Source organism: Canis lupus, chromosome 22 (genome assembly GCF_011100685.1).
Source record: "Canis lupus familiaris isolate Mischka breed German Shepherd chromosome 22, alternate assembly UU_Cfam_GSD_1.0, whole genome shotgun sequence".
Taxonomy (NCBI): Eukaryota; Metazoa; Chordata; class Mammalia; order Carnivora; family Canidae; genus Canis; species Canis lupus.
The window spans coordinates 16,355,291-16,383,062 of record NC_049243.1 but is presented as its reverse complement, the minus strand read 5'-3'; the positions used below and the strand labels follow the sequence as shown (position 1 = coordinate 16,383,062).

The following is a 27,772-nucleotide window of genomic DNA, read 5'->3' as shown; positions in this document are numbered from 1 at the left end:
GGGCTAGTTTCCTAGATCTATAAAGAACTTATTAAACTCAACAGCAAAGAAACAAACAATCCAATCATGAAATGGGCAAAAGACATGAACAGAAATCTCACAGAGGAAGACATAGACATGGCCAACATGCACATGAGAAAATGCTCCGCATCACTTGCCATCAAGGAAATACAAATCAAAACCACCATGAGATACCCACCTCACCCCAGTGAGAATGGGGAAAATTAACAAGGCAGGAAACCACAAATGTTGGAGAGGATGCGGAGAAAAGGGAACCCTCTTACACTGTTGGTGAGAATGTGAACTGGTGCAGCCACTCTGGAAAACTGTGTGGAGGTTCCTCAAGAGTTAAAAATAGACCTGCCCTACGACCCAGCAATTGCACTGCTGGGGATTTACCCCAAAGATACAGATGCAATGAAACGCCAGGACACCTGCACCCTGATGTTTCTAGCAGCAATGGCCACAATTGCCAAACTGTGGAAGGAGCCTCGGTGTCCATTGAAAGATGAATGGATAAAGAAGATGTGGTCTATGTATACAATGGAATATTCCTCAGCCATTAGAAACGACAAATACCCACCTTTTGCTTCGACGTGGATGGACCTGGAGGGTATTATGCTGAATGAAACAAGTCAATCGGAAAAGGACAAACATTATATGGTCTCATTCATTTGGGGAATATAAAAATTAGTGAAAGGGAATAAAGGGAAAGGAGAGAAAATGAGTGAAAATATCAGTGAGGGTGACAAAACATGAGAGACACCCAACTCTGGGAAATGAACAAGGGTAGTGGAAAGGGAGGTGGGTGGGGGGTTGGGGTGACTGGGTGATGGGCACTGAGGGGGGCACTTGGTGGGATGAGCACTGGGTGTTATGCTATATGTTAGCAAATCAAACTCCAATAAAAAAATAAATTAAAAAAATAAAAATAAAATAAAGAAAGAAATAGCACCAAAATCAAATGGAAAGCTCCTCAGTTCTCCACTCAGAATCTAGTTGCTCTCTGCCACACTTCTTCAGAAGGCATGATGATTTCAAATCACCCAAAATACTACTCAACACCACAGGCAGGCTACAATCACTCTAGTAATAAATATACTGAGATATTTTTCTATACAGGCAGTAAAATAAAATTGTTTTTAATGACCCGAAGAAACATGAAACAAAAATGTATATAGAAATCGGTAACATTTAATATTAAATAGGAGAAAAAAGGGGCAAGATTAGCAAAAAATCATGGAAAAATTCATCAAAAACTGGATAAACTGTGAAAACCTCTAGAAGAACAAAGTGATTCCCCAAGAAGTCTCCACACCCAGTGTGAGGCTTGAACTCACAACCCTGAGTTTGGGAGTTGCATGCTCCACTAACTGAATCAGCCAGGTACCTCTAAAAGATCAAAGTGATAAAAGCTCATATGAAAACTAATAAAAGATTGCTGTATGAGTTCTGACTTATGAGTTTCAAATGTATGTTTATAAGATAATTGATTATGTTTTATATTCTCATGATTTGAAATGCAAGGGTCATTAAAAATGAATTTATTAATTACCACAAATTATTTGGGTTTGTATATAGGAATGTGCTGAATTAATCAGGCATCTTAAAATATTAATACTTCTTCACTGAATATTCATTTTCCAGTTGTAGATGTACCTGAATTTTATAGTAGAAAATCAGGTACATTTTGCTTCCCAAGGCGATTCTTCAATTTATTCTGAGATATCTACCAGAAGAAGTGACTTAATATTTATTAAGACTTTACTATGTGCTTAACTCTACTCTGAAGATCTTTTGCCTACATTATTTCATGTAATTCTCACAATCATCTTGAAGGACAATATTATCTTTATTTTACAAATAAAGAAATAAAGAAGGCTAGAAGCTACAGAATGTTGATGCCAGAATTTAAACTCAAATCTAACTGAAGCCACTATTTTCCACTATGCCAACTTGCCTACCCAGAGAAACAAAACAATGCAACTAAGAACATTTAGCTATAATTTTATCGCCTACATCTGTTCATTTCTGGTGAAATGCAGAAATCACAAAGGCTTTTTCCCAATCCCTGATGGGCTGAAAAAATTGGATACCAGGGAAATTTGGATACTACCAGAATCCTGACCTAAAATTAAGTCTTTATCTGTTAATGCAGAAAAAAACTAAAACCCTTATTAACAGTTGGACAGGTATTTGGAATCAGAGATAGCAGTGTGTAGGGTACAACCTCTGGAGAAGGACTGCATAGGTTATACCACAGCTCTGCCACTTAATAGGTTTGTAATCTTACACAAGATAAAACTTTTCTGAGCCTCATCTTTAAGATAGGGATAACAATGGAGTCTACCTCAGAGGATTAACTAGGTTAATACATGCAAAGTACTTAGAACAATATCTGGCTTTAATAAGCATGCAGTAAATGTGGGATGTCACAGTTATTATTATTACTAGCATTATAATTACGCAAACAAATTTAAACAATACTGGATGATAAATTGCTTCCCTATTTACACATCTCCCCTACCACCAACCCCTAACTTTAGTTAGGATCATTCCCTTGCTTTATTTATTTTTTTGTTTGCATTTATTTTTATTGTTGTTGTTGAAAATAGAGAAGAATGTTTTAGTAAAACTTCACTATCATTTTGATACTGCATGCTCTTTATTTTTTAAAGGAGGATACTTTAAATATTATTATATATTAACCATATATATAATACATAATATTATATTAACCAAATTGAGGGTGAAGTGTAAGTCTTACTCAGCATTGTTTTTTCCAGTGCCTACCTATAAAACAGCAAACAGATGGTATTCAGTAAGTATTTGCTAAAAGAAAGATATAGTTACTAAAAACAATGGGAATGGAACAAGCTTCTAAGTTCAAAATCATTACCTGTAGAACACTGTCACCTGGGCTCTGCTAAGGGAGCAACACTGAAATAGAAAATCCATTTTCTGTCTTACTTTCTCTTAGAAAGGCTTGCATCAAAGCATACTGGGACAGAGTTAGAATGAATTCAAGAGGTTACAAAGAAACATTGCACAACATAGAAACACTGAGCTCAGGCCAAATACATTCATTCTCCCACTTCTGAATACTGCGTCTTTGACAAAGCCACAAAGAGCTCCAGTTTCTTCATCTGGAAAGTGCAGATAATTAGACTTATTACAAGATTCTGGTGAAGAATCAATTAGAAATAGTTGTGAAATTGCTTTTCTCGTGGTCCATATAGGGTCTTTGGAATTAGACTGACAATCAAACTTAAATCCCAGTTCTACCACGTGGCAGCTGTGTGACCTTTTAAAATTGGAATAATGCTACCTACCTATTTTCTTCATTCAGTTACTCTATACTATAGTTAAGTGAGCACGGACTATGGACAAGTGTCAACACATCTAGTCACTATATACAAAGCAGCAGTAAAACTCATAATCTCTCTATCCTGTGGTGCTTTAGGTATAATGGGAAGAAGCAGACTTCTGCTTAAGTAAACAAACTAACAACACAGTTTAAAATTATGATAATGACTAAGAGGGAAATAGATAGACTTTTATATAAAACTGGGAGGAGTGGGAGTATCCATTTTAGGAGGAAAAATTCTCTGAAGAAGTGTGCTTTGGCTGTGCCCTAAAGAGAACCAATGCAATGAAGGAAGAGTAGTCCAAGAAGAAGGTATAGCACACACGAAAGTCTTGGGCTGGAAACTTGCTTCATAAAGATAATGTGTCCCTGAAAAGAATCCTTGCAGGTAAAAACATAATCACCAATAACTATTAGTTGCAAGGGAGAAAAGTTAAAAATACCAATACTCCAAAATTGGTGTCCATTACGCTAAATAAGAACAGCAAATCCCAGAATAAAAGGACACAAAAATGAACATTAGTAATCTGATGTGACATTTTTTTTTTAAGATTTTATTTATTTTTCATGAGAGACACAGAGAGAGAGAGGTAGAGACACAGGCAGGGAGAAACAGGCTCCATGCAGGGAGCCTGATGTGGGACTCGATCCCGAGTCTCCAGGATCACACCCTGGGCTGAAGGCGGCACTAAACCGCTGAGCCACCTGGGCTACCCATAATGTGACATTTTTCTTTTTTTAATATTTATTTATTTATTTTTAAAGATTTTTATTTATTTATTCATGAGATACAGAGAGAGAGAGAGAGGCAGAGACACAGGCAGAGGGAGAAGCAGGCTCCATGCAGGGAGCCCGATGTGGGACTCGATCCCCGGACTCCAGGATCACCTTCGGGCTGAAGGCGGTGCTAAACCACTGAGCTACCCAGGGATCCCCAAAATTTTTCTTTTGTTACTCAAAGATAGTTTCTTTTTATTCTCATGATACTCTTTCATAGTTGTGACACACATTAAGCTTAAGGCTAAGCTCATAAATCAACTTATTTATGATATTCAATGTTCACAGAATTAATCTTTTAGTATCCCAAACTCCCTTTAAAAACAGAGAGAGAAAAGTCCATGAAGAAAACGGGGGCATGAAGCATAAAATCATTGCTGCTATAAATGAACAAATATGCAAACACTGAAAAGCACACAACACCCATCAGTGATACAGCTACAAAGATGGCCCTTCTCCAGTCATGCTTAACAGGCATGAAAAGTCCAAGCCAGTCCTTACAAATGCAAAAGAAAAAAAAATTCGTTCGGGAGTACATAAAATTCCTCATACAGTTAAAAGACCAACTTAGCTCAGGGTACAGCTATAACATTCCCATTTTACAACCAAGGAAGTTGGAGAAGCTTAACCAAGGTGATACAACTAACTAGGGCCGAGCTGGGATTAACCATCCAGTCAGTTTCCAGACATCACTATTAACTTCCCTGCTGTACCTCCTCAACAAAAGATACCATTGTACTAATAGCATTAAATCATTAATAACCATGAGTCACTTTCAGTATTTCCCTGTGGAACACAGGTTGGGATTACCACAAAAATATTTTTGCCAGGATAAAAAAATAATTGCCTGTACAAATCAATTCATTAAATGAGAATACATATGTTTAACTTAGCTGATTTTCCTTCTTTTTCTTCTTTATTAAACAAATTGCAGGAATACGAATACATCACAAATTTCATATGTAAAATATGCCACTGGATTAATTTGATTTTTCTTCTACCTCTAAACACACTAAACGCAAATTTTGTTCTCTTCAGAGGGTATTTGTAGCCACAATTTGGCCTTTTCTCTATCAGTAAGTAACAGACACTCTAAAACAGAGTTTTGCCTCCTGGTAGATGAGCAAAGTCTTGTTCTGAGTATTTTCAGTGTATTACGATCACACATGCATCCTTGCCTGCACAGTGCCAGAACATGTCCTAGTTGTCTTGCCTCTAGCCTCTCTTCACTTCTCAGCTTGGATTTCACTTTTTCTGGGAGGTCCTTCTCTATACCCAGATACTGAGCCAAGCATCCTTGCTCTGTGCACAGCAATATACACAATAACAGCACAACAGAGAAATGCCACAATCTTTCTCCTATGCTAGACTTTAAGACCTCTAAACGGTGTTCTTTTACCAGTATATCCTTTCTAACATAGTACCTGCCACATGGTAAGCCTCAAGTTAATACTGTGGAATGAATAAATAATCATTCACTATTTCCCAGACTGAATATGCATTGCTCTTACAAAGAAAAAACAATTTTAGAAAATAAAGGTTTTTTTTCCTGGTAATTACTACTGTCTATTCATACCACCACGGTAGTATAATCTCTTGTAATCTGTATTTTCTAACAAGTGCAAGAAGAAAAAATACCCCTCTATGGGTATAATGTTCTTTTCTCCAGTGAAGAAGCATTAAAGAAGATGAGGTAATGGGGTACAGTGCCATTGCTTTGTGGAGCCTGACATGTTTCCTGCCGTTGCTCCATCCTTACCTGAGTCATCAGAGCTCTTAATCCTAACGCATTAAACCCTAAACTATACAGGCCCATTCCTTATTTCTTTCCTTTCAACCAACTCTAATACCTAAACTGTCAGTCACACCTCTGTGTTTCTTTCTTTTCTTTTCTTTCCTTTTTTTTTTTTTTTTAGAAAATCTCCAAGCATTTGGAAACTTTTTTAAAAGATTTTATTTATTTATTAGAAAGAGAGAGGGGCAGAGACACAGGCAGAGGGAGAAGCAGGCTCCGTGCAGGGAGCCTGACGTGGGACTCGATCCCGGGTCTCCAGGATCACGCCCTGGGCTGAAGGCGTCGCTAAACCGCTCAGCCACTGGGGCTGCCCACCTGTGTTTCTTATAAAACTCTTCTCAAACTGGATTATTTCATCTTCCTAGCATATCCTGGACATACAATAACACAAGAATTTTTAATCAACGTAGCACTGCAGTGTTACTATCATCCCCATACTACTCACTGCCTTTAATGCCTTCAGTACAACTGCGCATTGGTGGAATTGCATAAATCAGGTAATGTTCCCTTGTTAATAGGCTGAGTGTTTATACAAGAGGTGCTAAACTGGCGAGTCAGAAACCATTCAAAATAACAATTAAAAAAACCAATTTATATTATTTTTGCTTTAACTCAAATATCAATGTTTACTACAGAAAATACACTGGAAACACCGACTAAAATGTCACTTATCAAACTTGTAAAAACTGAAAGGATGATGTGTCAAAACAACTAGAACTCTCATATAGGAAGCTCAGTCAAACATAAGAAACTAAATTTAAACTAAACTGATCTTTTCTTCCAAGCTGATTAATATTTTTCAGGATCATGAGTATAATTTTAGACTCCACATTATCTTTGTAACACATTTCTTGCAAATCACACAGAAAACTATAGCAAAACAAAAGTGAGAACTCTTACAACTTAAAGCCAAAATATGCGAGTGAAATTAAAACTACTATAATTTCGGGGACAAAAACAAAAAAAAATGAAAGTAAAGAGGATTTTTATGAAGAAAAAGCAAAATAATATCTGTTGATGGCTAGAATACTATTTTTATTTAATTATTATTTATTTATTTATTTTTAAATATTTTATTCATTTATTCATGAGAGACACACAGAGAGAGGCAGAGACATAAGCAGAGGGAGAAGCAGGCTCCCTGCAGGAAGCTCTACATGGGACTCGATCCCAGGACCCCAGAATCATGACCCGAGCCAAAGGCAGACGCTCAACCACCGAGCCACCCAGGTGCCCCTAGAATACTATTTTAAAAAGCCACAGTACCATGGTACAAGAGGTTACCTACTGACATATAAAATGATTCAAGAATAGCTCAAACTACTGCAGAATAATTCTCCAACAAGTAAAACAAAACAAAAATAAATTATTGAAGGTATTTGTTACAAAAAGCTGGTCTCAACTGACTAGAACATGAATTCATATCGTAGCTAAAGCATAACCCTTTCTAATATTTCTATGTCTATATTTCAGCCATTTTATACCTTTTTTTTTTTTTACCTCAAAACAATCATGATACAAATTTGGGCTTTTTGTATAAAATATGTAGTGTATATTCTGTAATGAGAACAAAAACTCTTTGGCTCTGAAAATTTGTCTATCAGTTCATAATTTATATACTTGTTTCCTCAATAAAAAAATAATTTCCTCTACAAATTTATTCTGTATGAATGAATTCTGACTTGGGACTATAAAATATAAGACCAAGGATTATGTCTCATGCCTTGGAGGTACATATAAACACAAGTAGTTTTTAAATGATTATGCTTTCCATATATCATAAAAATAAAACGTAACCTTTTAAAAATATAGTGCGAGAGGCAGGAAGAGAGATCACCCATCACCCATCATCCTAAGCATATGGCTTAACTTTTTCATGCTATACTAATTATGCTTTTTTTTTTTTTTTTTTACCAATCTCTTTAAAATACTCATTTTAATGCCAATATAACATTTATCTGCTGGATATCCTTCAGCTTGTATTCTTTTTTTTTTTTTTTTTAAGATTTTATTTATTTATTCATGAGAGAGAGAGAGGCAGAGACACAGGCAGAGGGAGAAGCAGGCTCCATGCAAGGAGCCGAACGCAGGTGCTAAACCCCTGAGCCACCTGGGCTGCCCTTCACCTTGTGTTCTAACCGCACCACTTCACTGGCACTATTTTCATCAATGTTTTTCAATCAGTGGTGTGCTGGACCCAACTTGAACACTGCTCTAGAGCTGACATCAAATTTTTAGAAAAATCTGGAAGCTGGTTGTTAAACTACTGATGGTGTGACACTGGACACAGTGGAGATATTTCTACCACAAAAATCATCCCAGAGCCTGCTGTTAAACATTCACCTGTACCCTGTTGATGCTATGTAAACTCAGTGGACACTCTCACTTTCCCTCTTACTCCTCCTGCTTCTTTGGCAGCTGCTTTGTCAGTTTCCTTTACTGGCTCCTCTACCTCTACTTGATCTCTAAATTCAACTGCCTGCTTGATGTCTCTCCTTGATTTTTAAAAATTAACATGTCTTAAAATTAAACTCTTGATTGCTCTTTCTGCCCCCCAAATCAATAGGCACTTAGAAACGTAGTTGGGAATCAGACAGTGGGCCATGTTACAGTTCCTTAGTTCTTATGGGTAACATGTATTATCACTTCAAATCTATTATTTATCTGTCAAATGGAAGTAATATATATTTTGCATTTGCAGATGATTAAACAAATGGCATGCAAAGCACCCAGAACAGTTCCTACCATATAATAGATGTTCAATAATGGCACCTATTATTTTATTTTTATGGTCAATAAATGCTTACATGAATGGACCATTAATTGAGGAGGAGGAAACAGAAGAATGGCAAAAATGAAAAAGAGGCTCCTGTGTTCTAGGATCCTGAGAAAAGCTATATCTATCTTCTATAGATCTAAGTCCCCCCCCCCCCAAATTAATTATATATCACACTTTGTAGCCTGGTTAACAAATCTTAAAAATATATATGCCAAATAATTTGATTTCCATACAATTGCCTGAAAAAATAACCATTGATATGTAAATAATTCAACTGAAATATTTTTGGAAGTTTATTGTTATAGCAAAGTTTAGAAACTTTTACATAACTAACAACATTAATGGAGCTACAATCAATTACTATGCAGCCATTAAAAATTATGCTGACGGGGGTGGAGTGGCGGGGTGGGCGGGGGATCCCTAGGTTAGCACCGCCTACAGCCCAGGATGTGATCCTGGAGACCCAGGATCAAGTCCCACATTGGGCTCCTTGCATGTAGCCTGCTTCTCCCTCTGCCTGTGTCTCTGCCTCTCTCTCTCTCTCTCTGTGTTTCTCATGAATAAATAAATAAAATCTTAAAAAAATTACGCTGACAGGAATATATAATCACACAGAAATATGGTTGTATTTTATTATTAGGACAGAAAAAGCAGCTTTATGTAAGTATGATCTCACACAGAAACAAAAACAGAATATGGTGATGAGATCATGGGCCATTTTCCTTTTCTTTTGTTACCTATATTTTGAACTTAATTTTTCCTAGATTTATCAATTAACATCTATACAACAGGAAACAATACACTTTCTGTGGTACCTGATCAAGACATTTATTAACATCATTTCTGGTTTTCTATTCTTAAAATGCCCTTCTAAGATATGCTTTAAAAAGTGCATTTCAAATTTATGGTAAGTTGATTTTAACCAACTTTCTATATATTTCCTTTAAAATTTTTCCTAAAGTTATCCCTAAATCCACATATGATATGCTATATAAATTATTAAGTTCAAATCACCACTAAATTTACATTCATAAAAGGACATTACATATGCAGCACTCTGGCATATTTTTATTTCAGTATTCTATAGATTGCATGAAATATTCAACCCTTTGTTTTAGAATAAGCTTTGTATTAGACAATTTTGTCCAACTGTAAACTAATGTCAGTGTTCTTAGCACATTTAAGTTAGGCTAGGCTAAGTTATGAAATTTGGTAGGTGAGGTGTATTAAATACATTTTGACTTACAATGGGTTTACCAGGATGTAAACCTATCTTAAGTCAAGGAAGATCTATACTTGGGTGATCTTTTCTTGAGGAAATTCTTCACAAGAACATCTGGGCTAAAACATACATTTTCTCTTTTCATTACTTAGGTTCCCGCCTTTCCAATTAAGCCATTATCATTATATCTCATTTCCTTCCTACAGGCCCTTCTTCTTCAGTTTTCAAAATTTGATTCTTTCTGTTATTATGGAAGATTGGTTATACAGAGATGGGGTAGGAATGCTTTGATGAAATTAATTAAATCAGTTAAGATGTCCTGTGCTTTCCTAAGGGATAGAAGACCTTTTTTTTGGTCTGACTTTCCAGATATGGGGACCATTTCCTTGTTTCTGACAAATATTTTTTATTACCTTTATCTCATATTATGAATGGAGATTTGACACCAATAGCTACAGTGCTCATTTCTCCAAGTCTCTCTGGGTCTGTCCCAGCCACTCCACAAACAGCAGTGCCAAAATCCCTAGGAGAACTCATTTGAGCTTGGTTAACCAATAATTTACATGATGAAAGGTATTTATCTTTGCCCCCCCCCAAAATTTACTTGCAAAGCTGAGTCTTTTTACCTGCATATCTTTATACATCATTATATGTTGGCTTTACGTTACACCTGGAGCTGCCTGGGTCAGTCATTGCTACCACATGGAAACACTCTGTCAACATACAAAAATAGCAGGATGCAGAGACAAATTTTCTAGTTATTGAGCCAAAAAAAAAAAAAAACCCCTTTTTGCTTATTTCCACTTCTGTGGCTTGCATCTTAAAGCAAACTAATTTAGAAGTTGGTTCCAGATAATAGGGTGATAAAAGTGATAGAATCTCAAAAACTTGTTTACAAAGAAAGAGTGCAGGGCAGTGAACGTCTCATCCCCTAACAGGAAGTTGGAACTCCTTACTGTGCATTTAAACTGTAGCCTATTGTCTTGAAACGGACCACCTAAGGACGCTGATACTTTAAGAGAATACGGTATGAAAAGAAGGTGTTGATTTCTTGTTGTTGTTGTTGTTGTTCTTCTTCTTCTTCTTCTTTTTCTTCTTCTTCTTCTTTCTTCTTCTTTCTTCTTTCTTCTTCTTCTTCTTCTTCTTCTCCTTCTCCTTCTCCTTCCTCCTCCTCCTCCTTCTTCTTCTTTTTCTTCTTCTTTCTTCTTCGTTTTTTAAGATTTCATTTATTTATTTATTTATTTATTTGAGAAAGAGAGAGATGGTAAGAGCATGAGTGGGAGGGAGGATCCCCACTGAGCAGGGAGCCCTCTGCAGGGCTTGATCCTAGGACCCTGAGATCATGACCTGAGCCAAAGGCAGATGCTGAACCGAGTCACTGCCTTCAATATAACCCTACAAGAAAAAAACAAGTTGGCAAGTTTGAAAGTAGAAGGGACACAGATACAACTAGGTAAGAGGTGCTCTTCTCAATTATCACCAACAAGCCAAAAAGGCAAAATCAGATAATCACACATCTTGAGGAATTACAGAACTCTATGACCATGAAACAAAAGAGTTTCGGAAAGCAGAAGATAAGATTAGATCCTGGAAAGAGGAAGCTTGATCACCTATGACCATGTCCAACATTTATAAATGTTGGATGATTCTTAGCTCCTATATTTACTTAATTTAATATCCTTTTCATAAAAATGTCTCTATTTGATTTCATATTTTTCTAAGTGTTTACATATAACTAGGTTATATTCTTTTTTTTTTTACTAGGTTATATTCTTTATTCTGCTTTCTAAAATTCTGAGGCAAACTATGAAGAAACAAATAAAACTGGTAACATATAATTTACAGAATAAACTACACAAAAAAGGGACTGTTAGATAAATATAAATATAAGAGTTACTCTGTCCAATATTCTCATGCTCTTTGTTCCTTACTCAGAACAAATTAAGGTTATCCTGTTCTTATTTAGATATAGAAAGTTAAAACAGTAAAGTTACTGTCTCAAGGCATTCCTAACCCCATCTCTGTCCAACCTAGCTATCTTCCATAATAACAGAAAGAATCAAATCTACTCTTTCTGTCTCAAGTTGAAATTTAAAATACTATTGTTTTAATGATAGTTATGAATCACTGAGGTGATATATTGATAAAGTATATGATGGAACAAAAATGTATTTTTGAAAGTTGGCTTGATAATCTAACCACCAATTATAATAGCTAGTCTGTAAAACCAAATTCAAAAAGAAAAATCTATATACAAAAGCGTTTTGAAACACACCCCTATCAGAAGCTGATCAATTAAGTCTTCCCAAGTTGACATCAAGTCATTACATATCACATAGAAACACTTTAATTAGTGATTACTGTCAGAGCATAATATAATCCAACCTCATTTTTTTCAGAATACTGATAAAAATGTCAACTAGAATTATGTTTGATTCCAATTTAAAGATACAACAAAAAAGGTAATGTTAAGAGAAAATCTTTAAGAAAAGACATGTGATGATCAATGACCTCTGAAAGAAGTTTTAAAAAATTAGAATAAAGAAATGATAGGACACTTTTAGAGAAAATTATATGATATAATGTGAAAGTAAATGTGTTACTAACCTGCCTTAAATATGTCAAAAGTATATTCTTAAAGGACACATTTTTTCTTCCCCAAGAAGCCTGACACATTACACAGAATCTGTTATGATAATAACAAGTCTATCCAGGCCTACATTTACTCACCTAAAAGATGATTTCTAAGGTGCTAAAATTAAAGAAAATTCCGAGACAGCTCATATAAAACAAAACATAGAAGCAAGAAAGATCTGGTTATTCAACTAACCTAGAAACAAAAATTTAAAAACTCCAAATATATGTATCATGATGATTTCTTTATAATCAATCTGGGACTGTAACAGACCCACATAATGACACCAATGTTATGAACATTAAAATGATTAAGATCCTAACTTTTTCCATTAGCTGTCCATGAAGCATTTAACTATTAAATATTATGGAGACTCCATCCTGAAAAGTCTCCTTAATTTTCCTCAGAAAAATGGCCAACAGTTTCTCCCATCAATGAAGACTTACTTTTAGAACTCAAGATTTATAGAACAATGACTAAATTCTGAGAGAAGACCAATTTTATGAAAGTAAAAAGTTATTTTAGGCTTTATTTCCAATTTAGGAAGAAACATAAAATCATAAAATGAGCAAAAAACAATTCGGTCTGCCTCATCCATTCACTTTCCTGTGAACCCCAGCTCCCCTAAGAAAACTGCAGCAGCACTGAGTGGGTTAACAAGAGAAAGAATAACAGTGAGGGCCACCACAGGTGAGCATTCACACCTATCCTGTCACCTTCACTGAAATAGGACTGATTACATGAAGGCAGAGCCAGGACAATATAAGGAACATCTACAACCACAGTAATCTTCAATATATACACCTATCAATTTATTGTTCAGCTGTTTGTGGTTATGTGTGTTAAAATGAATCTCTTACGAGTGATGTCAACATCAGCAAAGAAAAAGTTTAGGGCCTGAAGAACTGCTCCTGACAGAATCAGCTTTTGGTCACACATTTAAAACAATGAAATATTAGCCCAAATAGTATTTTCAAGTCTGCCTGATTCAAGTATTTCCTAGCCATTCAAAATAACTAGTTGGTTTTATTTTGGCAATAAAACTTCGAAGTAAAGGATGAAATACTATTACAGATTACTGGCATACATTATTTTATTGTACTTCATAGATATTATATTTTTTTTTACAAACTGAAGGTTTGCGGCAACCCTTTGTCCAGCAAGTCTACTAGCACCATCTTTCCAATAGCATTTGCTCACTTCATGTCTCTATGCCACATTTTGGTAATTCTTACAATATTTCAAATTTATTCACCATTTTTATATTTGTTATGGTGATCTATAATCAGCGATTATGAATTTCCAAAGGCTCAGATGACAACGTTTTTTAGCAATAAAGTTTTTTTTTTAAAGATTTATTTATTTATTCATGAAAGACACAGAGAGAGAGAGAGAGAGGCAGAGACACAGGCAGAAGGAGAAGCAGGCTCCATGCAGGGAGCCCGACGCGGGACTTGATCCGGGGACTCCAGGATCACGCCCTGGGCTGAAGGCAGGCGCTATCCCGCTGAGCCACCCAGGTTGCCCAGCAATAAAGTATTTTTAAATCAAGATATATACATTGTGTTTTAGACATAATGCAATTGTACATTTAATAGTCTACAGTATGGTGTAAACATAACTTTCGTATGCATTGAAAAGCCAAAAAATTTATTTGACCCACTTTACTGTGCTATTCACTTTACTACACTATAAGCTTTACTGTGGCAGTCTGAACTGAACCTGCAATGTCTCCACGGTATGCCTGTAGAAATATAGATCATGTCTGATTGCTGTGTTCAAAACTGCTTCTGCTAAGCCTTTATATTTTTTTCAGTGTTGTTTACACTAAAGTGTATGATAAAATCCTTTTTAGTAAGTATTTCAATGTCCATTTAATTTGTAGTTTCTTCTACCTCACAAACTAGACAGTAAGTTTCTTTGGGGCAAGAGCTACAAGATCCCTGTATTTCTCCAAATGTTTAGAAACAGCTCTTTTATTATATCATGTCTCCCTACCACTAACCATAGACCCGTTACAAATAAATACTACATAAAATCCATTTATAGAATGAAGAATTCCTTGTAACCCATAGAATGAAGTCTCGCTTCAGTCTCAATCCCATTTTCCACTTTGTAGACAGAGAAAAAAAAAATGTTTTTCCTAAAAGCACCAAAGAAACTTCATTGGTCTTGTGCCAAGAACCCTTTCATGGCTTTGCAATGCCACTTAGCGAAAATAAAAATTCCTTAGTACACAATCCTCTTTATCTGTCCCCAGCTTCCCACTTCTATCCCTGGTCCTCTCTCTCCACCTCTCTCACACTGTCTCAAAGACAGGGAACTGGTGGTGTGCTGCCTCCAAGCCTGGACACCCAGAGCTCCCCCTACTTGGACTGTCTTAATGTAACGTTGCTCCATGGACTTGTCTAAAGTGCCACCTCCTCTACGAAGCATTCTGCTCATCTCCCATCGTTTTCAGCTGGCCTTCCCTCCCAGTACTTCTAGGAAAGAAGGAAAATTTTGCTTCTCTGAAAATAGTGGACACTAAGTATGACAGAAAACAATATATGGGGCTCCTGGGGCACTCAGTCCATTAAGTATCTGACTCTTGATTTCCACTCAGGTCACGATATCAGGGTCGTGAGACAGAGCCCTGCACTGGGCTCTGCACTGGGCATGAAGCCTGCCTAAGATTCTCCCTCTTTCTCTGCCACTCTTCTCCTGCTTATGCTCTTTCTCTTAAAAAAAAAAAAAAAAAAAAAAAGAAAGAAGGAAGGAAGGAAGGAAGGAAAGAAGAAAGAAAGAAAGAAAGAAAGAAAGAAAGAAAGAAAGAAAGAAAGAAAGAAAGAAAGAAAGAAAGAAAACTAATATAAGTTGGAGGGGTAATCTCTGGTGTTAGGATGATTGCAGAAACGAGATTTGAGATCGATTTAAGAGGCTGTACTGTACAAATGTTAGAAATATCTAATTTCTTGAATTTAGGAATTTATAAAGGTCACAGATTATATGCCCTGTAAAAACCAAGGATCTAGAATATTATATATATATATATATATATATTACAGTATCCATATTTTTCTCACATGCTAGCAGATTCTGTATCATATTAATAAGTGACATAAGTAAAACACATTTACTAAAACAACGCCCTGTATGGCCAATGTGCTCATGAATTTCTGTCTCCTCAGAAGCATATCTCTCTAACACTGAGTTAGTTTTTAAGTGTAGTATTTATGTCATGTATCTTAACTTTGATACCTTTTTCCAAATGGAATGCTATTATTTCGTATAGAATATGTTCTGTAAGAACTGAAGCATTATAAGGTACATGGGTCACCATAAAATTGCTATTCTCAGTCTCAATCTCATTATGATTTAGGAGACAGTGTAGGAGTCAAAAGCAAATGTACAGAGACAGAAAGATAAAAGAAAATCACATAAGTTCTGATTGGGAGAGTATAAAGGAAGTTGAAACAAAAATATCAAGAAGTCAGAGATTTGAAGAAGCAGTAGAGATTTTCTTACTGGCTTTATAGAAGCAAAGAAACATGTTGTGAACTGCCAATGGAGGGAGTCAGGTGGCAAGAACCTGAGAACTTCCAGGAGCTGAAAGCACTACCCAGGCAACAACAAGCAAGAAAATGGGGACTTTAGCCTTATCTACAAGGGAGCTAAATTTTGTTAACAACCAGTGAGTATAAGAGAGGACTTCAAGCCTCAGCCAAAATCATAGCCCCAACCAAAATCATAGCCCCAAATGAAATCTTGATTTCAGGATATGAGATGTTAAGCAAATGCCCCAACAAAGTTTGCCTTGATTCCTGACTCACAGAAACTATGAGAGAATAAATTTGCAGTGTTTTAAGCCACTGACTTTGTGGTAATTTATTAAACAGTAATGGAAGACCAATACATTATGCTTTACAACCAAGAAAATATTGCTGTTGCATGTGTCTACTTACAGATCTTGTCTACATCAAACAGGTTTCTCAAAACACACTGCCTTTTCTATATAATCTAGCAATGAACTTCCATTTTCATGAAATCTGGAAACTTCAAATTTATCAAAGAATTTTATCTCCAAGCTTTCATTTACTTAAAAATATTTCTGAAAGAGAAAACTGAATTTAAAAGTGTATTTCCCTAACTTTTTAGAATTATATTTTATTTTATTTATTTATTTTAGGGGGAGTTCAGGAAGGGACAGTGAGGGAGATAGAGGATCTGAAGCAGGCTCCATACCTAGCACAGAGCCCAATGTGGGGCTTAATCTCATAACCCTGAGATGATGACCTGAGCTGAAATTAAGAGTTGGATGCTTAACCCACTGAGCCACCCAGGTGCCCCTGGAATCATATTTTAAAAACATACAATTTTAGAAAATATTTACTATATCCCATGCTTAGAAAAAAGACATACATTTCACATACTTATTTATCTTTTCAGTATTTACGTTAATCACTAAAATATATCATGTTAAGGAATACATCATATTGTGAGAGCATACTGACTCGTGTGAATATTTTCATATAATATGTAATATGTGGAGAAAGAAGAGAGAGAACAATTTCACAGTCAAAATTTCATATTAGATTATATAATAATAACTTATCCAACATAACAATCTGTTTTCATAGCTAAATCTATCATCTAGTGAAGCTGGGGGAAAGAGTTGGTGATATTATCCATCACATAGTTCAAGGGCAAAATAAACTGCCTTTAAGTATTTTCAGAATGTAACAATTAAAATTCTGTTCTGTTTCTGTCAAACAAGAAATTTGTAACTAAAATTTTTAACACCCAGGATAAAGGTTCATATTATCAGTTGCTTTATTAAACTCTTTTTCTGAATTATTCCAAATCAAGTTTGGTCTTTTAAAAAGAAATCTACTTTAAGTTAGCCTACCTTCCACACTCAATGTCCCCATTTTAGACTCCAAGAAATCAAATAATGTGCTTGGTGCTGATGGCCTTGCATTTCCCAGTTCCTCCTCTTCTTCAGATCTTATTCTCCCCCTGCCTTTTCCTTTACCTTAAGAAGTGAAGAAATGACATAGTTACTGTACATGCAAAAACAAAAGGAGAAAACCCACTAAAATATAATCATCAGTCATCTTAAGTTTGATTTTGTATTTCTTTCTTTTCATATTTTTCTGTGTATTTTATATCTTTTAAATAAAAAAGTTTTAAAATTATTATATTAACCAGCACCTTTAGTTCTCTAAATGATCTATTTGGAAATTTGAATTTCTTCACGTAAATTATCTCTTAATAGAAAAAATTCATTTTTATAAAATTTTTCTTTAACCACTTATGCTTTAAAAGAATATAGGATTAAGGCTTGAATGACTAAAGAATAACACTAAGTAAAAGTCACGTGCTTGTTAATTTTAAAGTTTGTAAACTAGTTATACAAGGGGCAAAGTTCTAGAAATAATTAATAGAACTTACTTTATAACATTTTTTCTCTATTCTGTTAAATAAGGTATTATTAGACCTACTTTACATAAAATGAAGACAAACAGACTTGGAGTAACTTGAAAAAGTCTCCGTGGTTCCAAAATTGGGCTCCTTCCACTTATCATAAATAGAAATGAAGTTATGGTGCTTCTCTCCCCCAACAAAACCCCAGCCTGAAAAGCAAACAATACTATCTGGCACATTGCTTAATGAATTCTACCTCTCAGAGGTGGTCCTGTAACAGGTTTGTGTTTATTGCTGTTAAGAAGTACATTCAGTGCTGCTTCTAAGTTGTTGCCATTATCCATTAGAGCTTGCCTGGATGCTTCTTTACTGAAGCCCATTTCTGTTATGTGTTTCAGAGCCTTCTCATCAACCTGTAAGAAATTAAGAGCAAAACTGTGCTGATGGCCATAAATAAGCAAGGTATAAGTTTTAAACTATATACTGTTTTTTAACTAAAAATTACATCTCTTGCTTATGGAAAAAATATCATACATACAATATTCACTTGCTGCTTTTTCATACCAACAGTCAAGGAAAAATATATATGATATGTGGGGTTATGCCTCAAGTACTCTCTGACTTCACAACTACCATTACAAATGCATGAAAGAAAGAAAGAAAGAAAGAAAGAAAGAAAGAAAGAAAGAAAGAAAGAAAGAAAGAAAGAAAAAAAAGGGAGAGAGGGAGGGAAGAAGGAAAGGAAAGGAAAGGAAAGGAAAGGAAAGGAAAGGAAAGGAAAGGAAAGGAAAGGAAAGGAAAGGAAAGGAAAGGAAAGGAAAGGAAAGGAAAGGAAAGGAAAGGAAAGGAAAGGAGGAAAATGTGTCAGAATAAAGCTTCTGAAAATAAGTGAAAACTATATAATGAAAATTTTCCTTGATTGATATTTCTATACTTCTATATCCTCAGTGGGATCAATTCCTGGAGCTCTCTACTCCATCATCTTTGTGATGTCACTCCCTTCATGTGTTTGTTACCACAACCCCAAACTGCTGGGCTCTGATGTTCCACAGCAAGATATCCTCAGAAAAGTATTCTCAATTTACTGAAATTTAAAGACTTTAGTTAAGGACCATATTTTTTTTCAGCTCACTATATCTACTTTAACCTGAAAATTGACTTTTTTAAGAGAATGAAATGGTCATATGTTCAAGGGAGACACAGCCTGGCCCATAGTTATAAACCCATTCTCCCTGGCCAATGACTGATTTAGAAGTGGACATGTGACTTAGCTCTAGATGATAAGACATAAATGGAATTTTCTGGACATTTCATAAAATATTTTCTTATCTGATAAAATGGCCTATACTCTTTCCTTCCTGTCTTTGAACTTTTTGTGTGAAGATTTAACACACAGAGAATCCTGTAACCCTGAGAAGAAAGCCAAAAAAATCATAGAGATGCCCACCAGAGCTCCAACATTGTTAAACTACTGAATTTATCAGTCTTTGTAACCACCTACTTCTGAATTTCTAGTTATGTGAAATAATAATTCCCTATTATTTAAGCCAGTCTTCGTATTCAGTACCCTACAGATAAAATCATCTAAAGTCATTTAACCTCTAAAGGCAGAGAAAAATGAAGTCTTGTCAGTTCCCTTGTATCTGAGGACACTGCAGCATACCAAAAATAATCTGACTCCCACCATTAATCTTAAAAATCAAGGTATATTTCGCAAATGAGACCATAATATACATGTACTCATTCTAATATATTTTTCCCAAAGAATGAAGCAAAACAACAAAATCACTTCTGACAAAATTTGAGAAAGATGTGGGGAAGGGGAGGGAAAGGATGTTCCTGATGCATCATCTTATAGAATATAATCACTATGAAATATTCTCTAATTTGGTGGCTTTTTATCAATCTATTCCAAAAGACATTATTTGGACATTAGAAATTTAAGAAAAATGGAAGACTTAAGTAAATTATCTTTCAAATAATTTAGATTTTCCATAAATTAATTATAATCCTTATTAAAAGCCTTCTGAAAATTGTAAAATCTATCAATAATACACTGAACAAAGTCAGTGGTGGTTATGAGAAAACACAAAAATCAGCAAGGCAAGGAAGAACACATTAATTTTGTGGTTGATTCTTTACCCTTACCAGTTCTCTATAGACACCTTCGTGTTTCCCCTCAGATTTGGCTGACTTTTCTTTTTGTAAAATTTCTCTATTTCGGTTACCAGCAGCACTCATGTTGAGATTACTTCTAGCACCACCACCACCTCCTCCAAATGTCTTGGTCTTTTGATAAGGGAAAGACAAAAGAGATGCAAGTAAATAACATTGAAAAATAGTTCTCAAGACTAATCTACAACTAAAACACCTAGTAAAACTGAAGCACCAAAAAGCATCTTAATTATGTTTTACATGAGAAGAATTGAATATTAACTAATTATTTTTAAACAAATATCTACTGGCCATAATCTCTTCTTTTTAATCATCAAAATAAACTTAAACAGACAACAATATAGAAGAAAATAAAATAGTACCAGTATCATGGATCAGGTGTTAAAATAATTCTAGGATACCATACTTTACTGATATCATGAGACCTGGGTTATATAACCAGCTATAAAGCAGGTCTACCTTTAGCAGGTACTAAACATGTCTAGGAATTGATTACATTATGCTCATGATCCAGTAATAAGGTTTAAAAAAATATTTATTCATTCATTCATTCATTTATGAAACAGAGAGAGAGAGAAACTGAAAGCAAGTCACCAGGAGTGGGAGGGACAGAGAGACAAGCAGAAGCTCCGCTAAGCAGGAAGCTGGAATTAGGGCTCCTCCCAGGATCCTGAAATCATGACCTGAGCCAAAGTCAGGTGCTTAACCAACTGAGCCACCCAGGTTCTCCTGATTTTTTTCTTTAAGATTTCATTTATTTATTCATGAGAGACACAGAGAGGCAGAGACATAGGCAGAGGGAGAAACAGGTTCCCTGTGGGGAACCCAATGTGGAACTGGATCCCAGGACCCTGGGATCATGCACTGAGTTGAATGCAGCCGCTCAACCACTGAGCCACTCAGGCATCCTGGGATGCTCCTGATTATATGATCTTAAAAAGTAAACAAATCATATTAATTTTAACACTAGATTAAAATGCTCCTTACTAACTTATTATTTACATTAATTATATAATATGCTATCTTACCAACTATATATAAAAACTTTAAAGTCTGTGTTTCTTATTTTGCCTGATTTATTTGAATAGTTATGTTTAATCACATTTGAAAATCTGATTTGATCTTACTTTTATTAAAACTATTGTGGAAAGACTAGAATGTAAAAATGTTAGTTTGGAAAGATATAAATTCATGACTGAAAAGCAGCCCACTGCTGTTACTTGTACAATATCAAATTAAACACCTGGTTATGCAATATCCTTATAGTTCTAGTAGATCTAATAAAAGAGAAAGAAGTCAAGACTTGCTTTTTTATTAGTGATAATAACAGTTTTACATGTGTTTTGAAATTATGACAGTAAGAAAACATTCTAGATATAAATTTATATAACACTGGGAAATTATTTTGAATCAGATGAAAATATAAAGAAATAGAAAAATGATATAAGCATTAACCAGACAATACATTAAATATTGATTAGGTAGTTGATACACCACAATATTTATATTTTATTTAAATCAAAATTAAAACTACATCTTCAAAGACCAAAGTTGCATTTTTAGATTCATTCAATTTTTGGTTTATGCAATAGATTTGGAATGTCTTGACAGTCATCACTTATAAAACCATAAAGAAAAATGGGAGTTCATATTATTGTGACATAAAGTTTATTAGACTGGGATATAGTGGAGTATAGTTAAGAACATAGGCTTTGGAACTTGACAAGACTGGGACTAAATCTTTGCTCAGCCACTTACTAGTTCCTGCCTTCAGCAAGTTACTTCCATCTCCTGTAAGACAGCTTTCTCATTCTTAAAACAGGGATGAGAAAACCTACTTCATTGGGATGTTGTAAGAATGAAATGACATCAATAACACAAAGTGATCAATTTAGTAACTGGCACATGGTCAAACACTCAGAACCCATGGCAACATTAACTGTTTCACTGAATATATTAAAACATAATTACCTGAGAACTTGGACACTGATGTGTTCCAAATTAAATATATTTCTGGAATTTAAATTCTATAACTCCAAAAGTACTTTTTCTTTTGGTACTAGTAAAACAGTCCCATCTTCTGGATGCTTTTCTTTCTTATTTTCTTTTTCCATTTTTATGGATTAAACAATAAGATAAATAAATTTTCAGAATTGCTTTTCACTGTTTTAAAAGTTGCCACTCACTAAACATAAATAGCTAGAAACAACACAACTTAAACATTACCCATAAAGTAAATGGTGTCCTTTATGAGTGACACCATCTTGTCCGTACTGTACAATTTACTGTGAAATCATCATGAAAAGAAACTCAAGTGGGTCCCTAATGCTCCATAGCAACCTCACTTTATTTCCTTACCCCATCCACCCTTCCAATTTTCTAGACCACTATTTTACATATTCCTCTTACTCCTCAAACCTCCAACATCTTCTCCATGTCACCGTTGACCTTGCTGACTTCCTCACTGAAAAAAACTGAAATAATCATTACAGAACTTGCATAGATTTTCACCACATCAACCCACCCACTGATATCTGCATACTTACTTTCTCTTAACACTGTATATTTTACCATCCACATGAATATCTAGAGGAATCTAAAGGAAATGAATTCCCCAACTCTACATTATGTCTCAGACCACATCTTACATGATCTTTCAGCAGCTTTTGACAAGTACAATACTCCTTCCTCCAAGATGCAATTTCTGCATTCTCTTGTTTTGACACTAACTTCCTGGTTGCACCTTGTCTGGTTCAACCTTTTTCATCCAACCTCTAGTACAACAGGGTTCATTTGTTGCCCCCATTTTCTCTTCTCTTCAGCACTCATTTGATGATCTCATTTAGCTTCATGATTTTCAAAGGGCATTCATATATCTACTACTTCCAAATGTGTATCTCTTCCAAAGCTCACTTTTTAAATTACACTCTTCTGTCTCACTGCCTATGAAGCCACATGGATGTCTAACAGGCACACTTCAACATTAATATGTTCAAAACAGAATATCAAATCTTTACTCTCAAATCCATTCCACTATAGTCTTCCCCAATTCAAAATGAGCAACTCTAACCTGCCAACTTCTCAGGGCAAAACCCTTGGAATCATTCATGACACCTCTTCTCATGTACCACATTTGGTATCTCAGAAATGGTGACAGCTCTACTTTGAAAATTCCAGAATCTGACTACTTGGCACCACTTAGACAGGTGCCATCTTTATCCAAGATACCATTATTTTTCCCTCCTCGGCTTACTTTAACAATTTTCTAGCTCATCTGACTCAATTTTCTGCTCTAAAATCTACTCTGAACCTAGCAGCCAGAATTAGCCTTTTAAAGTTGATGTTACTGCTGTGCTGAAAACCCTTTAAAGACTCTCATTTCTCTCTCAATGAAGGTCAGTGTTTTTAACATGGCTTACAGAGCCCTACATACACTGGCCTCCAACCTCCATTATCACTCGACTTTATATTCTACTTCTTGTCCCTTTGTTCTCTCTGCTTCCACTGACTACTTTCCTATTTCTTGAACATATACTCCTGCTGTTGAACCTTTGCAAAGGCTTTTTCTTCTTACATAACCATATAGCTAATTCTCTTACCTCCTTCAAGTCTTGGCTCAAATCTCATCATCCTGAGACCTAATCAAATTACAATATTTAAAACTGAAATCTGCAACTTACTTATTTAGCATGTTTATATTACTTAGTGTCCTTACTAGGATGTAAACTACACAAAATTTAAAAGAATAGTCAATTTCTGACCATCCTATTTATTTTCTCCCAAAAGGTTTATTTGTCACATTTAAAGTACAAAATCAAATACACAGATCCAAATATTGAACCATGTATACATATCTATTCATATTACTTGGACCACACAACCCATCTGTACATTCTAATCTAGTCACCAACACTATCTTCTGAGTAAAAAGCATAACCTCTAAAAAAACAAACTTTATTATTAGTAACACTGCTAAAGGTAAACTATTTTCACTTTATCATTTGGAAGGACAGAAACAGATACTGTGCAGGAAGTGGGGAATTTCTAAGTATAAATCCAGTATGTCTACATGGGCTTCTTAAAACATACTCTATAGGAATAATCAATAGATGAATTTTGCCAAAGTCTTTGGGCATATTAAGTATAAAAGAAACATAAGTTATGAGAAAAAACTTTGTTAATTAGTTACATTCCAGAGTTTTTATTTTGGTTTTTAATGCAAAGAAAGGACTTAATTTTGTCTAACAGTACAGCATTTCTAAGTCCTATTTTCTATAGAATTGTAATGAATTTTGGGGGAGATACCTGTATCTTAACCATCCTATTTAAAAATGCACCCCATCCCCAACTGGCATTCCCAACTCTCCAACCTACTCTACATTTTTTCTTCTAATAGCACTTACCAACATCTAACCTACCACATAACTTAGTGTGCTAACAGTCTGTCTCCTTTACTAAAATATAAGATTGATAAGGGCAGAGGTCTTTCATCTATTTTGTTCACTGATTTAACCTAAGCATTTAAAACACTTCCTAGGAGGGTCCTGAGTAGCTCAGTTGGTTAAGCATCCAACTCTTGATTTTGGCTCAATTCATGATCTCAGGGTCATGAGATAGAGTCCTGTGTTGGACTCTGCATGGGGTGTGGAGCCTGCTTAAAATTTTCTCTCTCTCCCTCTGCCCCTCCCTGCCCCTTCACACTCACTCTCTCTCTCAAAAATAAAAAATAAAAAAATCCACACTTCCTAGCATATAGATTTTCAAAAGATATTTGCTGAATAAAGGAAAAAAATAAACAAAAATCATGGCTTGATCATGTACAGTAGACTCTACTAAATCCACATTGTTTATATGGATAATCATAAAACATCTCTTCAGTATAATTACAGTGTTATATGATTTGGCTGTTCAGACATTTAGATTAAATATAAATCTAGGCAGCCCGTGTGGCTCTGCGGTTTAGTGCCGCCGTCAGCCCAGGGTGTGGTCCTAGACTCTCGGGATCGAGTCCCGCATCGGGCTCCCTGCATGGAGCCTGCTTCTCCTTTTGCCTGTGTCTGTCTCTCTCTCTCTCTCTGTGTCCCTCATGAATAAATTAATAAAATCTATAAATAAATACATAAATACATAAATATCTGTGTGTGTGTATGTAGGTGTACTTATCTCTATAGAGAAACATATAGATACAGGGATAATCTACATAGATACAGGGATAATCTACTATAATGCATATAGGTTTAGTCCTAGATTTGCCACTGAGTACACTAGGCAAGTTCAGTTAGTTTCGAACCAACATCAGTTCCCTCATATATAAATTGGGAAGTTTTAAGCTTCTTCAGAAACTAGGATTCTTTACTTATCAAATATTATGTAAAATATAATGTGATCAATTATGACTTTAAAAAATGAAGCATATTACAATATAACTATATTCTAACAAATAGCTATAACCACATCAAACAAAATTTTGGGAGGAAAGTTTGTGTGAGAAAAATGTACATCAAAGGAACCACTTTCCTATAATCATTAAGGAATTGACATATACTCAATATACTCTTTTTAAACTTCATAATTTTAATAGCTTTTTGGGAAAGAAGAAATATATTTTATGTGAACTATGCAAAATATATTAATTTCAAAAACATTAAAAATTATTTTTAAAAAATGTACCTTAGAACATAGGAAATACTAAAGAATACCAATAGTTACATTTATTGAGTGCTCTTAGTTGAAGGAAGATTTGATCTGTGTCATACAGGGTTCTAAATGTTTTAAAGATTATTGATTTAATTCTCACAGCAACCATATGAAGTGGGTACCATTATTATTCCCTTTCATCAATGAAGAAAAATAAGGCATAAAACACTAAGTAAACAACGCAAAGTTGTCAGCAGGATATGCTTCCAGGATGTCTGATTCCAGAACTTGTGCTCTTGGGCCCTACATTAGATTGATAATAGAAAAACACTGCAGGAAGAACAATCAAAATGCAATAAGTCTCTTACTTATACTTCAAATTTAAATAGGAAAGTAGTTGCTAGCTAAGCTTCTAATGAATAAAGGAAAGTATTTCAATCTCACTGATTAAGAAAAGTCTGTCTAAGCAACTAATTAATGAACTAAAATATCTTATCAAAGTCTAAAATCAATAAATAACTAGAAAAAACACCTATTTCAAATAAGCAGGAAAGCTTAAATAATGAAAAGAAAACCATTTGGCTGTTAATAGAACATGATGGATTACATGTGTATATAAATATATATGATCCAAAGAAAAAATTATTTTTTACTTAGTAGGTTGAAGAATGAAAACTAACAAAAATGTTAATCCTTGAACCATTGATTTATCCTCTGATTTTTACCTGCACTCCTCAGAAGTGGCATTTAGCCCAACTAACAAAACTAATTCTGCCATAATGCAAAGTGTCATGTTCAGTTGCCACTCTATTAAGAAGAAAAGGAAGAAGGAGAAAAGGGTAGTTTGTTAGCAAGAATTGTCAAAGAGAGGGCACTAGAGTGGCTCTTAAGCATCTGCCTTGGCTCACTCAGGTCATGATGCTAGAGTCCCAGAATGGAGTCTCGGATTGGGTTCCCTGCTCAGCAGGAAGTCTGCTTCTCCCTCTCCCTTAGCTCCTCCCCCGTTCATGCTCTCTCTTTCACTCACTCGCTCTCTCACAGATAAATTACAAAAAGAAAAAAGAATTGTCAAGGAGATTAAGAAAAAGAATGTATGAGCAAAATGTGTAAGCTTAAGACTCCATAAGTTACCATGGCATTTCTACTGATGAAATATGCAAGAAGAATGTCAAAGTTACCTTCTATAAAAAGACAATAATGATTATGAGTAACCTAAATAGAACATACTGATAAGAAATAAGAGAAATTTATAATGATTTAGTTTGTTACTTCTTTGCTCTTTGCAACTTCCGCAATAGCAGCAGTCCTTTGCTTTTCAAATTCATCATTATCATTTGTTTGTTTGGCAGGCATCGTAACTTGCAATGTCTTTCTTCGGTCAAGTTCTCTACTATCCACTTGGACGTGGGATATGCACTTCTGGTAACAATAAATAAAAATAAAACATTTCAGTATTTCCAAAAGAGATTCAAGTTTTTCATAAGAAAATAATACCTCAAAAGAAATGTTTGTGTCACAACTGAGAACTCATAAAAATATATTTTTTTCTGAAAGATTTAAAAATAAAGTAGAAAATTAATTAAAGTAACTTTTAAGTCAATATAACTGTAAATAAAATAAAATGTAAAGCTACATAAAAATGGCCATCTAAAATAGGACACATATTTAAAACATACAATAAACCAAGAGATTTAAATTGCTTTTTTAGGATAATGACTTGAAATAATCTTACATTTCAAACAATCTATATTATTGTACAAGAGAATATAAGTTTAGTTTCTTTTGAGGGGGCAGAATAAGTTTAGTTTCTTATTAAGAGTTTGATTTCCATATTATGCCACAATATGTTTGTGAGGGTTAAGGAATATGGTTATTTTAAATATAAAGAGCTCTCTCTGAATTTATAAACCAAAAACTAAACACATATCTGCTCTCTCAATCAGGCTACAAAGTTTTCGATTTTTAGTTTCAGAAGACAA

General features: G+C 34.8%; 1 protein-coding gene across 6 annotated transcripts in view; it reads right to left on the bottom strand.

The window, feature by feature from the left end:
• TDRD3 (tudor domain containing 3) overlaps positions 1 to 27,772 on the bottom strand; it is a 122,415-nt gene that overhangs the window by 3,753 nt on the left and 90,890 nt on the right. For all 6 annotated transcript variants that reach the window (XM_038569701.1, XM_038569704.1, XM_038569705.1 and 3 more), the window contains 4 exons: positions 27,063 to 27,212; positions 20,130 to 20,270; positions 18,238 to 18,394; positions 17,464 to 17,589 (listed from right to left, as the gene is read on the bottom strand). In XM_038569701.1, coding sequence (XP_038425629.1) covers positions 17,464 to 17,589; positions 18,238 to 18,394; positions 20,130 to 20,270; positions 27,063 to 27,212 — 574 coding nt within the window. The remainder of the gene's footprint in view (positions 1 to 17,463; positions 17,590 to 18,237; positions 18,395 to 20,129; positions 20,271 to 27,062; positions 27,213 to 27,772) is intronic.